At 44.3% G+C, this 15,363-nt stretch overlaps 1 protein-coding gene across 10 annotated transcripts in view; it reads left to right on the top strand.

Moving 5' to 3' along the window:
* The first annotated feature begins 11,983 nt into the window (after positions 1 to 11,983).
* chd6 (chromodomain helicase DNA binding protein 6) overlaps positions 11,984 to 15,363 on the top strand; it is a 95,107-nt gene continuing 91,727 nt past the window's right edge. For 3 of the 10 annotated variants that reach the window (XM_088390199.1, XM_088390198.1, XM_088390191.1), the window contains exons 1-3: positions 11,985 to 12,379; positions 13,915 to 13,991; positions 15,004 to 15,102. In XM_088390199.1, coding sequence (XP_088246325.1) covers positions 15,070 to 15,102 — 33 coding nt within the window. In that variant the 5' untranslated portion in view covers positions 11,985 to 12,379; positions 13,915 to 13,991; positions 15,004 to 15,069. Of the gene's footprint in view, positions 12,380 to 12,410; positions 12,893 to 12,933; positions 13,602 to 13,914; positions 13,992 to 15,003; positions 15,103 to 15,363 lie in introns of those variants that run through there. The other 7 variants (XM_088390200.1, XM_088390192.1, XM_088390201.1 and 4 more) reach the window with 6 other exon arrangements.

Genomic DNA, 15,363 nt, shown 5'->3' with positions numbered 1-15,363 from the left:
AACTTCCTCCTCCTCCTCTCTCCCTTCCTCTGCTTCCACTCTGCTGCCGCCCCCCCAACGTCGAAGCTTGCATACATCTGGACCATGTAACATTCTGAACACATTCCTTCCTACATCCAGCGCCGCACGCAAGCGTTGACATACACAACAAGCGGACCTTCACGCGGACACACATTAAAGTTCATTACATCCTATATAGCAGTGTTTCCCAACCACTGTGCCGTGGTACACTGGTGTGTGCCCCGAGAGATATGTTCAGCTGTGCCGGGAAATTGTCCATTATCAATTACGGAGCGCATTGTAAACAGGATCGCCAAACCACTGGTCAGTTAGTGCAAGGCCTGGTCAGCCACTTGCTAATCGTGCATGCGTGGCAAATCGGAGAATCTTGAGATTTCATGTTGTGTCGGTCTGATTGTATTGCATCGGCACATATTTAGTTTATGTGTGTGTGTTGCTGTGTGCTTTTGCTAACAGTGACACTATGACGGCTGTGGTGACTTTGTGGTCCAATGGAAATCGAAGCATGCAGTTCAACCGGAGAACCTGGATTGTTAATTTTTCACCAACATAAAATACACTGTCAAGTTGAGACACCTCAACTGTGATATCCACTCAGTTGCTGTCAGAACAGCAGTGTCTTTAAAAGTGACTTTGTTCTTCGTGTCGCAATATTTGTAGCGCTAGTCTAAAACAGTAAACAAAGTTATGTTGATTCTTTTGGATTTTAATCACAATCACTTTCAATAGTTTATTCCTTACACCGTCTAAAACATTTTTAAAAAACTGTCACTTTCATTTAAAAAAAGAAATGCAATTTAAAGATTATTTAGTATTTATTTTTATTAAATTATTCGACTCTCCATACATACCGTATTGGCCTGAATATAAGACAACCCTGATTATAAGACAGCCCCTCTTTTTCAAGACTCAAATTTGAATATAGACTTTTTGAACAACAAATTTAATTTTTATACAGAAAATAATTACAGTACATCTGAAATAAATGATTATAACAATATATTCGAGAGAAAAAGCATGTTATTTTGCTTCATTCAAATCATGCAAATACTGTCTATCACATCTTAATATCTGAACATTTAAATATGTAAACTAAAGTGCAATCATATTTGTAAATGAATGGCTTCTGGTTTTTGAAATGTAAATAAACCAATCTACTGTGATAAAACAACAAAAGTGCAATAATTGCATTAACCATCAAAGTGAAGTCCAACTGTAACTGTAGTCTTGAAACAAATCTGGATAAAGAAAAACATTGCAATAAAATAATGCAAACAGCTACGGCTATTGTTATATTGAGCCTCAGGACCGAATAGGGGGTTGGCTTGGATGGTTATGCTCTTTTCGCCCCCGGGTGTCGGTCAGAACACAGGAGGGAGGATGTGGTTCAGTTTTGATTGCTTTACTAAATTATTGGCAAGAAAGTAACAGGCACTGTGGCTCATAGGGGCATACAGGCAAACTGGCAAAACGGTATAGGCCAGACATTGTATTATTAAACTTTTTTTTGGGTCATTTTCCCTGCAATTACCATGTTTACCCAATAGATGGGGAAGCGCCTGCCCGCGCATTTACTCCCGGAAGCCGTGTCAGAAAGCTCGGTGCACAGTCATAAGTGCTTGTACGTACTAAGTAGTACGGACCCGGCGCACTCCGCGCTCTATTTCCATCAGTGCCGAATTTCGAGTGTGGGCTGTGACGTCAGCATTCTCGTAATTCGCGCTCTGAGCTTTCAGATACAGTTTTACGCTAATACCACCCACAAACCTTCCCCTGGAATTCTTCCATTAAAATGAGTGGCCCGAGGAAAAGAACGGTGGACACCGAGTGCCGAGTGTTTAAAAAAAGAGTGGACAATTTGGCTCGATCGACGTGTGTGAGCAGACGTTCAGCCACATGAACGTCAACAAAGCCCCTCACAGATCTAGGTTAAAGGACCGACGCCTCGGCTCTATCCTAAGAATTACCACAACAAATTTTACTCCAGACCATGATGCACTTGCAAAAAAGGGAGACTATCAATACTACTGATTTCTTTATTACTTTATTTGGATGTATTCTTTCACTGATTCTTTAAGATGATGTATTTGGTCAGAATGTTTGCCGTTTGATGTGATTTCACCTCATTAGATAAACATATTTCATAAATCTGAACTGCAGGCGCTGAAGTGATGGAAACTATTATTCATAATAAGAGTGTCGTATATAATGAGAATCACTGATAGTTTTTTGGTGAAATATTTTTTTAATGCTGTTAATAAATGCATTTGTTTTCAAAAAGCTTTTTTTGAATATCCATGTTTTACTACCTACTAAAAGTGCAAACTTTTTATGCAATGACCTTTACATATCATTTCTATTACTTCACACAAACACTACATCCATCTGCTCCTGGTTCGGCCCCCCGGTCTAAATTCAGAACCAAATTCGGCCCACCAGTCAAAAAGTTTGCCCACCCCTGGTATAGGCACACGTTTGGTCGTAAGGATGTGAGAGCAGGTGTCTTTTGGTGTGTGAATGTGATTCTTGTGATTATTGTATGAAGCGTGTGATAGGTGTGTGTGTGTGTGTGTGTTGTGTGTGTGTGTGTATGTGTGTGTGTTTTTGCAACAGACAGAAATACAGCTCGTAAGTCAACGCTCAACTTCTGACACATTACATAACTAACTGCGCGTAACGGTTCAGCTATACTAAATAACCATAAATGAAATACTCTCGGCAACACACCAAACATAAGTCATCGAGACAACAAAATACATTTGCAGGCAACCGTTAGTTGCCGTGCCACTGCGTAACGGCTACTCGAATGATGTGAGGCAAACGTAAAGGACCGCGCTGAAGCTATCAATAAAACGGCGCACACACGAAACAAACCACGATCAGACAAACAGCACAACAGTAGACAGTAGTAACAATGAAATGTATATACTCAGCTGCTCGGTAGTGCACTGGTTAGCACGTCCGCCTCACAGTGAGGAGGGTGCCGGTTAAATTCCACCTCCGACGCTCCCTGTGTGGAGTTTGCGTGTTCTCCCCATGCCTGCGTGGATTTTTTTTGGCCTTTAGTAGGTAGCAAAGCATGGATATTCAAAAAAAGCTTATTGAAAACATTTATTAACAGCATTAAAAAAATATTTTGCCAAAAAACTTCTATCAGTGATTCTCATTAAATACAACACTGTTATTATGAATAACAGTTTCCATCACTTCAGTGCCTGCAGGTGAGATTTATAAAAGATGTTTATCTTGTGAGGCAAAATCACATCAAACGGCAAACATTCTGACCAAATACATCATCTTGAAGAATCAGTGAAAGAATAAAATGTGGTATATGGTTTTTGCTGCTTCGCTGGTCTTCAAAAAACACTCGGTGATCGGAGGCTGTTTCCCGACGAATGAGCACTTCAAGGGACCACGGCTGATTGGGAAAAGATTTTATTCAACCAATGTCAGAGTGAAGTCTTTCCAAAAAGTTGAGTGGCCCAAGGCATGGATGTAAAAAGCCCCCCAACCCCTGTCAGGCCCGTATCTTTTATACCTGGCAAGGAGCTGATGTCATGGCTTTGTGCACCAGCTGCGGTTTTCAATCTACTAGTTTACTTCAGTCCTAAAAAGGAGATCTTGACCAGCGCTGTTGGTGATGGACGACAACAGCCACTTTACCTTATTATAGGATTGCACACATTGCTGAAACTGAATTCTCCCTGACCAGCAAATATAGAATAGAATCGTGTCACCGACGCCAGGTGGACATTCTAAGGCCACCTACAGGAATAGAGAGGGAATTCCAAATTACACTTCAACATCTAAATAACGTAATAAAGAAATCAAAACGGCAACACAGTGACCGATATCTGAAAAGCAGAGCAGAGCGTAAACTCACAAACACCTGGTGATAGAGGTGAGGAAACAGTTCCTTAAAGTCAGCCTTAAGAATTTTAAATTGTAAGATTAGTCGCAAACAGGTGGTGCATCAATGTCCTTGAGCATCCTGCATTGTTTGAAAATGAGAATGGTCACTAGTTTCAATCCCTGCTATTTGCACAAATTATTTTCCAAATTATTATTTTTTTTTTACAACAAACTAGAGAAACTCCCCTTCATTTTCAGTGGGAACAATGTCGATGGTCTCCCTTTTCTTGCTAGTGCATCATAGTCTGGAGTAAAATTTGTTGTGGCCGAGGTTTTGGTCCGTTAAGCTAGATCTGTGACGGGGCTTTGTTGATGTTCATGTGGCTGAACGTCTGCTCACACACGTCGGTCGAGCCAAATTGTCCACTCTTTTTTAAACACTCGGCACTCAGTACCCGCCTTTCTTTTCCTTGTGCCACTCATTTTAATGGAAGGATTCCAGGGGAAGGTTTGTGGGTGGCTTTAGTGTAAAACTGTATCTGAAAGCTTAGCGCGCGAATTACGAGAACGCTGACGTCACAGCCCACACTCGAAATTTGGCACTGATAGAAATAGAGCGCGGAGTGCGCCGGGTCCGTACTACCGAGTACGTACACGCACTTGTGAGTGTGCACCGACGCGGCTTCCGGGAGTAAATGTGCGGGCGGGCGTTTCCCCATCTATTGGGTAAACATGGTAATTGCAGGGAAAATGACCCCTCCAAAAAGTTATGTAATTAATAATACAATTTATTCAGGTTTGGCGGGCCGGATTAAACGGCCCCGTGGGCCGGATGTGGCCCGCGGGTCGTAGTATAATGTCTAGACCCCGAATGTAAGACGACCCCCACTTTTTCAGTCTTATTTCAATGCAAAAACCACTGTCTTATATTTGGGCCAATACGGTATATAGCAGGGGTGGGCAATTCATTTTTACAAGGGGCCACATGAAAAACCTGAGTTGTGTCAGAGGGCCACACCTACAATAACTTAAACCTTCTCAATTTTCTTCCATTGTAAAATGCACTAAATTATTTATTTTAAATAGCTGGTACTGGTAATTAGAAGAATACAATTATTCTGTTTATATTTATATTAAGCTATGTGAAATTGTGGTGTATAGGTCAAATAAAAAATAATCATTAATCAGTACAATTTATTCTTAACTTCTTTAACTTTTCCTCAAATGACAAAGCCGCTGCATCTCTGGGTGTGAAGTTTGATGAAAAGTCCTTGTTGGGCTTGCAGTTTTGCTAGCAATGCATCAGCCTCTGTTGCGCGCTGTTTATAAGATAGATGTATTTTTTACTCATGCTTGGTCGTGTCGTGACGGCTCAAATTATATTCTTTAAACATAGCGACCTGTGTACCACAAATCAGGCACACGGCTTTTAAAAAAATACTTGGCAGTCCATGTCTTGTTGAAAACACGACACTCCTTGTCAACATTTCTTTTCTGAGGGTCTGCACACATTTCTAGGGCAGCATTACTTTGCACTGTTCACCTTCACGCACAGCTCACATACATGTACGCTACACGGAAGTGCGACGCCTTTCAAAATAAAACCAAAACAGTTGTATTGCACGCATGACACAGATTTTTTTTAATTTTTTTTAAATTAAGTTGTAATCAAATATAATTTACAATTGGCCTCATGCGGGCCGGACAGGGACGCACAAAGGGCCGGATGTGGCCCGCGGGCCGTATTTTGCCCAGGTCTGGTATATAGGAATAGGACTTTACGTTTTCCTTTGTAATATAACTGATTTTAATGTAGAATCTGGTGTAACACTTAACAGATTTTTGTTGGTGGTGTGCCTCGAGATTTTTTTAAATGAAAAGGTGTGCCGCGAATGAAAAAGGTTGGGAAACACTGCTATATAGTCTATATTATATATTTTTCAAGATGGACTTGATGTGCTCCATGACAAGCCCCCCACCATTGACCCTTTCCAGTTTGCGTACCGTACCAAGCGGTCCTCTGAGGATCCCATCTGCTCTGCCCTCCACTCGGCCCTCAGCAGGTCAAATATGTGAGGTTGCTGTTTGTGGACTTCAGCTCTGCCTTCAACACCATTGTGCTGCAGCGACTCATCTGCAAACTCGACGAGCTGGGCCTCAGTACCTCCCTCTGCAACTGGCTACTGGACTTCCTCTGTCAGAGGCCTCAGGTGGTGCGTGTTGGCGACAAAATCTCCGCCAGCATCACGCTGAGCACGGGGGCCCCCCAGGGCTGCGTGCTCAGTCCATTGCTCTTCACCCTGCTGACGCATGACTGCACTGCGACCTACAGCGACAACCGCATAGTGAAGTTTGCTGACGACACGACTCTGGTGGGTCTCATCACGAAGGGCGACGAGACTCGGTACAGGTCGGAAGTTGACCTTCTGACCACGTGGTGCAGGGACAACAACCTCCTGCTGAACGTCAATAAGACCAAGGAAATCGTTGTTGACTTCCGGAAGGGTCACACAACACACCTGCCGCTGATCATCGACGGTGCTGTGGTGGAGAGGGTGAGCTGCACCAAGTTCCTGGGGGTGCACATCAGTGAGGACCTCTCCTGGTCCGCAAACAGCGCCGCCTGTACTTCCTGCGGAAGCTCAGGCGTGCATGTGCTCCTCAGGCAGTCCTGTCTACATTCTACCGTGGCACCATTGAGAGCGTCCTCACCAGTTGCATCGCTGTCTGGGGTGGTAACTGCACTGAACAGAACTTGAAGGCCCTGCAGCGCATAGTGAATACGGCTGGTAAGATTATTGGTGCTTCGCTCCCCTCCCTGAAGGACATTTACACCTCCCATCTCGCCCGCAAGGCAACCTCAATTGCCAGAGATGTGAGTTACCCGGCTCACTCTTTGTTTGACCTTCTGCCCTCTGGGAAGAGGTACAGGAGCCTGCGCTCTCGCACCACCAGACTCGCCAACAGCTTCTTTCTCCAGGCTGTTAGGGCCCTGAACTCGCTACCCCCTTCTGCGTAGCGTGCGGCACTGTTACGCTATTTTCTGGAATGTCTGCTGTACGCGCACTTGCTCCTTTTTTTTTTGCTCCTCTTATTTATTTATTTATTTGTTGTGTTATTTATTCATTACTTATTCAGCACGCTTTTGTTATACTTGTTTACTTGTTTGTCTGTTGTGAGCCATGTCTTGTCACCGTGGGATAGGGGGGAACGAAATTTCGGTTTCTTTGTGTGTCTTTGGCATGTGGAGATATTGACAATAAAGCTGACTTTGACTTATATGTACACTCAAAGTCATATGTGCAGTGTGGAGCCTGCAGTCTATCTGCTGTCATTTCATGTTCTTTCTGGAATGTTCTGTGCAGACTTAATTGGATCCATATGTATCCCCCCCCTCCCCCCATGACATTTGCAAGCTGAGTCACTATTGGTCATTACCTGAGTACGAAGCACATGGGATGTAATTTTCAGTCGCCAGCAAGTGGCAAAATAATAATCTATATTTTTTGTTAATTGCACATGAAAAATAATGCAGTTGACAATCTCATTCTAGACAAAATATGAACATTGATGATAATGGATAAATGAGTAAAGTAGCACTTCAAGTGAGGAGCAGCTTCAGTGTGTTCAGTTGTTTTTGCACAAGTACTATTTTATTTAAGTATTGAGCACCAATACTTTAGACATCTCTGCACAGCTGACGCCTTCCTCCACCCATGCTCGGATGTGACTCTTCACCTCGTGACCCCACTAAGCAAGTATCCCAAGGCTTCCACCCTCGTTATCTCTGCAGCCTCACTCGTTCTACCTCCTTACGCCTATCTCAGTCACGTTGTCTTGCTTGTGCTCATCTTCATTCCTCACCTTTCCAGCGCCGGCCTCCGCCTCTCTAAATGCAAGCCCCCCCCCCCCCGCCCCTGCCATCTGCCGTCATCACGGTCCCCGGCAATTACATTCTAACCTCATGTCAGTCTCTCCATCACTGTTGCAAAGAGGAGGTGGATCATGCTTGAACCCTGAGGCAGTCCCACTTCCACCTTGGAGTCTTCTGTCGCAGCTGCAAGCCACTTTAGCTGCTCTCCGCTGCCCGCATACATGTCCGCTATGATTCTAACATACATACTAACATACATACTCTGCAACTCCAGACTTCCCCGTGCAGCAGCACAGCTCCTCTCTAGGTATCCCCTCATTAGCTTTGTTTTAAGACACAATGCAGCAGAGGTCACCCTTTTAGGGCCTGAAAAAAAGTTGAGACGCATCGTTGACAAGTTGCAAATCAGAACTGTCGTAAACATTTTAAAATGAAGTCAAAGTGCAGGTCTGCATGGTGCTGCCGTGTTTGTGACCCACTGAACTCATGAAGCCTAATTACGTCGTTACACTATTGTACTATGACGCCCCCTACTGTTATTTTGTGACTAAATATGCACAAAAAGGTGGGCTGGGAACATTAATGTCAACGATTTCTAAAAAAAATAGAATGGAAAAGGGAATGAAAAAAAACAAACGGGGGGGTTAAAATACACACTTTTTCAAATCACTTCTCCAGGACATCAAGGCGTCATTGCTGATAGATTTGATCATATGTACTTTATTTTTCGGACTATAAGTCGTGTTTGTTTTCATAGTTTGGGTGGGGGGGGCGACTTATACTGAGGAGCGACTTATATGTGACTTTTTTCACAAATTTTCAAAATTCCCCAAAAAAAAAAAAAAAAGTGAAACCACGATAAACGAACCGCGATGTAGCAAGGGATTACTGTAATTTGAACTGCAAGTGACGTCAGCGGCGTGGCGGTTGTTTACATAAAGGACAAAGATTCGTTCACGGGATAACGAAGATGACGAAGGGCCCCATGTACTACCGGCATCATTAGCGGCTTTGTTTGTAAGTGACATGGAGAATGAAGAGTTGGATTTGGAGTGACACAGAAGGTTTGAAAAACTATTATGGCTTTTACGCACACCCGGTCCTACTCTACGGAGCTCTCTTTCACCTTCGTGGATAGAAGTCGGGGGCTGGCGCTCGGCCGGGTGGCTATCTGGGGACGGTGGATGGGGCTCGGGCATGGCTTTTACGCACGCCCGGTCCTATTCTATGGTGCTCTCTTCCACCATGGCTGGAAGTCGGGGGCCAGCGCTCGGCAGCTGGCTGTCCGGGGACAGTGGATGGGGGTCGGACACTGCTCCTACGCACGCCCGGTCCTACTCTATGGAGGTCCCAGCCACCTTCGTGGCTGGATGTGCCATCTCTGATGAAAGTCCACGCTGCCACACGCCTGGAAGTCGACGCCGGTGCTTGGGGCCGTGTGACGGTGAACTATTTATGTTATAGTTATTTGATATATTTTATTTCATGTAGCAACTTGTATATGTTTTTATTGTTACAGTTCAGTAGTTGTTGGCTCGTTGAACTCTTGTTTAGTTAAATAAAGAGCCGTTTACCAAACCCACGTCTTTCCTGGTACCTTGTTAACGCTACAATATAGTTATATACTAGATCTGTGGAATAACAACAAGGCTGACATTAGCGGCGCACCCGCGGCGTTGTTGACAAAGGACGAGGAATTTGATCGATGGATTTAATGATTTGGAGTGACACAGATGGTTTGATAATATTGTTGTTTATATGATAGTTATTTGATATATACTTTATATATCGTTATATGGGTCTGTGGAATATTTAGAATATTTAGACGTCAGCGGCGCGGCGCATACGCGGCATCGTTTACATAAGGGACGATCGATGGATTTAATGAATTGGAGTGACACAAATGGTTTTAAAAACGTGTTATTTATGTAATAGTTATTTGAATAACTGAATGTTACGTGAGGCCCGTTCTCAGCTCTTCGTTTCTGTTTATGTCACGTTAGCATACCTATCGTTTAGCCTGTTGTTGCTCGTTCATGTCTGTTCTTGGTGTTGGATTTTGTCAAAATATTTCCCCCAAAATGCGACTTATACTCCGGAGCGACTTATATATGTTTTTTTTTTCTTCACTTTACTGTGCATTTTATGGCTAATGTGACATATATTCCGGAGCAACTTTTAGTCTGAAAAATACGGTAGCTAAAGGTGTATTATGGACTGTATGTAAGTGGTGTAAAATGGATGGTTGGATAAAACGATATGCTTACTAGAGGTGTGTACTAAATCTAGGGCTTTTGTTTTTGTGACCCACGTACACACGCGCAATGCCGGAAATCAACATCAGTTGCTATGGCAACTGCCTCAGACCGGCTTGTCCGAGCCAAAATGGCTGCCGAAGGTGAGTGTGCGCGCGTGCGTGCATTCAGTACGTGTGTGCACTTCTATGCAGCATGTGTTTTTCAGGTTTTCTGACATTGTTTTTGTTCTGCTTCTGTTCTTTCAGTCCTAAAATCTAAAATGATCTCTTAATATCATTTTTTGTGTGTTTAGGGGGTGGGGGGGGGGGGGCAGAGTTAACAACTTTATTTTCCTGAATGTGGAGAACAAAACCACTCTAGTGTCTTTGTTTCTGCTGAAATGGTGACTCTTTGTAACAATACCCTTTCGTGGCATACAAAACAATTCAGAGGCTCAGTGGTGCACTGGTTAGATCTAAGATATGGGCAAACTACAGCCCGCGGGCTACATCCGGCCCACGGGGCCGTTTAATCCGGCCCGCCAAACTTGAATAAATTGTATTATTGAACATACTGCAATTAGGATGTTTCCCCAATAGATGGGGAAGCGCCCGCCCGCGCATTTACTGCCGGAAGACATGTCAGAAAGCTCGGTGCACACTCACAAGTGCGTGTACGTACTAAGTAGTACGGACCCGGCACACTCCGCGCTCTATTTCCATCGATGCCGAATTTCGACTGTGGGCTGTGACGTCAGCATTCTCGTTATTCGCGCTCTGAGCTTTCAGATACAATTTTACGTTAATGCCACCCACAAACCTTCCCTTGGAATCCTTCCACTAAAATGAGTGGCCCGAGGAAAAGAAAGGTGGACGAGTGTTTAAAAAAAAAAAGAGAGGACAATTTGGCTCAACCTACGTGTGTGAGCAGACGTTCAGCCACATGAACGTCAACAAAGCCCGTCACAGCTCTAGGTTAACGGACCGACACCTCGGCTCTATCCTAAGAATTACCACAACAAATTTTACTCCAGACCATGATGCACTAGCAAAATAGGGAGACCAACAATACTATTGCTTTCTTTATTACTTTATTTAGAAGTATTCTTTCACTGATTCTTCAAGATGATGTATTTGGTCGGAATGTTTGTTGTTTGATGTGATTTCGCCTCATTAGACAAACATATTTCATACATTTGACCTGCAGGCGCTGAAGTGATGGAAACTATTATTCATAATAACTGAGAATCACTGATAGTAGTTTTTTGGTGAAATATTTTTTTAATGCTGTTAATAAATGCATTTGTTTTCAAAAAGCTTTTTTTGAATATCTATGCTTTACTACCTACTAAAAGCACAAACCTTTTATGCAATGACCTTTACATGTCATTTCAATTACTTCACACAAACACTCCATCCATCTGCTCCTGGTTCGGCCCCCCGATCAAAATTTAGACCAAATTCGGCCCGCCATTCAAAAGGTTTGCCCACCCCTGGGTTAGCACGTCCGCATCCCAGTTAGGAAGGTGTTGGTTCAATTCCACCTCGGGCCCTCCCTGTGTGGAGGTTGCATGTTCTCCCCGTGCCCACATGGGTTTTCTCCGGGCACTCCAGTTTCCTCCCACATCCCCAAAACATGCTTGGTAAGCCGATTGAGCACTCCAAATTGCCTCTAGGTGTGAGTGCAGATGGTTGTTCGTCTCTGTTTGCCCTGCGATTGGCTGGCAACCGGTTCAGGGTGTCCCCCGCCTACTGCCCGATGACTGCTGGTATAGTCTCCAGCACGCCCGCGACTCCCGTGGGAACTAGCAGTGTAGAAAATTGATGGATGAATCACAAAACAATTCTGAATATTGTTGAAAATCTATGCGAGAACCCGAATACATTTCGCACCGCGAGATTACCTGGTGGTCAAATGTAAACTCAACAATAACACGCAAACACATGTACGAAACGAGGCAAACGTGCACGTCTACCTGCGGCACACGTGCACACGCAAGCACGGCCAACTTCCCTAGCATCCATCCTGAGGCGCTTCTTTAGGGGGCTCCATTTTGGCTCCTCCAGGCAGCTGAGGGGCTTGGAGGAGACAGTCCCATCCTACTGGAGTCTTTTTAGGGGATGTGGATCACCACTCCACCTCATCCTCCTCCCCCTGCTGCTGCCGCCGCTGCTCCTGCTCCCCCCTTTTCGTGCTGCCCTCCTCCCCACCACCCTGCCCCTCCTTCCCGCTCATTTTTTATGCATTTTTCCTAACTGTCATGGCGATTTTGTGTCCTTGGAAATAAGCAGCAGCAGAAGCAAGCGGCGGCGGCGGACTTTCGCGCTCACCGGGCCGTCTCGGACGTCTTGCCGGGCTGAGGGGGGAGTCAGCGTGCCAGCGGCCGCCGGAGCAGGTGAGCAGCTGGCTGGCTGGTCGGGTTACGTTCGTCGTAGTCGGCGGTGTCGTCGCTCCGGACGGACTTTTCCCTCGGAGCTCCGCACGTGTTAGGAGGAGGCAGATGCCGGGGATGCATTTCCTCCAGCGCTGCGGGGACATGACTGAGCTAGCCGACCCACCGAGCTAGGTGGCTAACACGGCAGGGGCTCAAACAACCCGGCGAGGGTCTCCGCTTTCCCTGCCCGCCTTGGCTTTATTTTTTTTCCCTCCTACATGCTAACCGCCTCCTTTCTCCTTCGATCCGAGACGAGGGCCTCACTGGCGGAATATTCAGACATGGAGGCGGGCAAGCCGAGCGATCGCCGCCGCGTTCGATAGCATCCCCTTCAAGCCCCCCGAGCGATGTGGAAGCTAGCTAGCTAGCAGGCTAGCCTCCTAGCTCAGGCGAATGCCTTTTCACACTTAACTGCTGTAAGATGGCAATTAAACGAAATAGTCGCGCGTTGTCCTCTCGCTTTCACCTGGCCAGGTAGGTGGATATTGATGTTGCCCGGCTTTAAGGCTAGCGCAGCTTCCAAACGTTCATACCACAATCACAAAACAGAGCATTTTATGAACTAGTCTTGATACGAGTTAAGTCATCAAAAGGCTGCAATACTAAGCAACACCTCGTTGCTCAGGCCCCAAAGATAAAATTGTACAATGGGGACAAAAATGTCCAATTTACATTGAATGCTGACACGACAGTATATCAGATCCATTTTCATGTACATCTTGAGACACACATTCTACTATAGTTAGTAAACAACACGATTAATAAATCCAGTAGTTTCAGTTACTGTTGGTAGAGGTGCTCAGAGTTATGAGAAGTAAAAGTAGAATCATGTCAACATTTCCCCAAAAGACCAACTCTCCAAACGCTCAGTCTGGTTGCAATGGCCACTACAGCCTGAGTACAATGAAGCTCAAATTTTGAAAAACACATGATAGGTTCTGGAGACTTTTTGTGTATAGGGCATGTTGTGGGGTGGGGGTGTTTTGTCATTATGCTTACAGAAAATCTGTTCAAAAATGCATTCAAACCTAAATGAAGAAGTTCAACTTCATTCGATATTCTCCCTTGACTTCCACTCGGGGCGGGGCAATAAATCAAGGCCATCAATATGAATCGCGAGTCAACTCGGCACTGGTAGTAGTCTCGATGAGTCGACTGGTCAGATCGCACAGAGCCCAAATTGGTAAGCGTCCACTTTTGTGAAACCACACTTTGCTCACAGCTTGAATTCTTTAAAGTACAGGCGACAAACCCATATTGACTTCCATGACACTTGCTAAAATAGGCCCCAAAATCTCAAATTGTCATATGTAATAAATCGTTACATCGTCGAGATATATTGCAAGCATTTTCTTGTTTATGTTTTGATCACAAATTTAACAATAATTGAACAAACTATTCTTGTCTTTTGATTTCAAAAGGAGTATTCTCAATTTGTTGTTCACTGTTCATGTCATCATATGTGGAGATGATGAATCAGTTCTATGTTTTCACAGCCATAACGGCCCCCTGAGGGAAACCGTAACTGCAATGTGGTCCGTGACAAAAAAGAGTTTCACGCCCCTTTTTTGAGGTATGTGCAAATCATGCATTAAGATGTGTATTCAACTTGTATTAAACTTTTCAGCTTGTATCGGCACTCCTGACATGTTTACAGATGGTGGAGCAACTTCTAATGAAGGAAATACTGTGGGCTGAACATTTTTAGCTGTCAATGTCAAGTGCATTTAGAAAAAAAAAACGAACAATCAATGATGCATAGTTGCATTATGAATGTAACCACAAATACCAAAAGTAAATACTGGTTGACATATTTTACTCCATTCGGGCATCAAGCATTTTGTAAATGTAGAACATACTGATAAGTAAAATGAGGAAATGGCATGGTGCAAAAGAAAACACATGTATGGGGTTTCTAGTTTCTGTTTTGATGTAAACTTTATATCCAAAACTTTTTGCTTTTCTCCACTAGTATGTATCATTGAAAGTATTACATTGATCTACAAAATCAAAATGCACCTGGAATGGGAACAAAAAAGAAAATCCATAACAATTTCGATGAATGTCCTTTCTTTCAGCTGGTAGTTTACGGTATGGTAGTTTATTGTGATAAACTGGCAAACTTATGTCGAGGAGTTGCAGCAAAGATCATGTCCGTTTGCAAGCGTAGGATTGAGAACGAGCGAGGGACCATGTGTGTGCTGCTTTGGATGTATGCGACTTCAATGACTATTGCTGCCGTGATCCATAATCGTTGCTACAAAATAATAGCCTAGCCGAACGTGACATGGCGTTCCAATGTGACATCAGGCGCACACACCATAACCTGCTTGTGCGCCATAATCCGCAAGGTTCGCACACTCTGCCCGACAATCGTGATCGTTTGAAGCAGCTGTGTTCCGATGTAGGTTAGAAAACATCCAGAGAGTGTGCGCCTCATCCATGTGATTGGTACCAGTTGAATTGCTGTCGGCCCATATCGCTCACGGAGAATCGATTTCGGAACCGGCAGCATTAGACCCTGATCGGAACATCTTGATTTGCATGCGCCAATCACTAATTGGAGTGCTTTGTGCTTAATCAAGCACGTGTGTGTGTCTGTGTGTGTGTGTGTGCGTGTGTGAGAGACAGATGCAGTGACGACCTAGAAGATGAAAATCTACAAAAAGGACAAGCAGCAGCAGGTTGGTTGCCCTTTATGTTTCCATCCAGTTTTCTTCTTAAAATGCTGCAAGTACCCCCAAAAGAAATGCCCGTCTGCTTCAAGAACTCCGTTTCACTTGTCCAAAGAAATCCTTGGAATTTTGGCCTCTCAATTTGGGGAGGTTTCAGTGATCCTCCTTGAAAGCCGACCGATTACCTCTGTAGTGAATTCAAAGATGACAATTTGCTCTCACTTTGGATTGCAGTGATCAACATTTCTGCCTGTTTTCGGACAGATGTTA

The sequence above is a fragment of the Syngnathus floridae genome, chromosome 11 (assembly GCF_059516105.1).
Source record: "Syngnathus floridae isolate MCC-2025c chromosome 11, RoL_Sflo_1.0, whole genome shotgun sequence".
Lineage (NCBI taxonomy): Eukaryota > Metazoa > Chordata > Actinopteri > Syngnathiformes > Syngnathidae > Syngnathus > Syngnathus floridae.
This window is presented reverse-complemented; position numbering and strand designations above follow the sequence as displayed.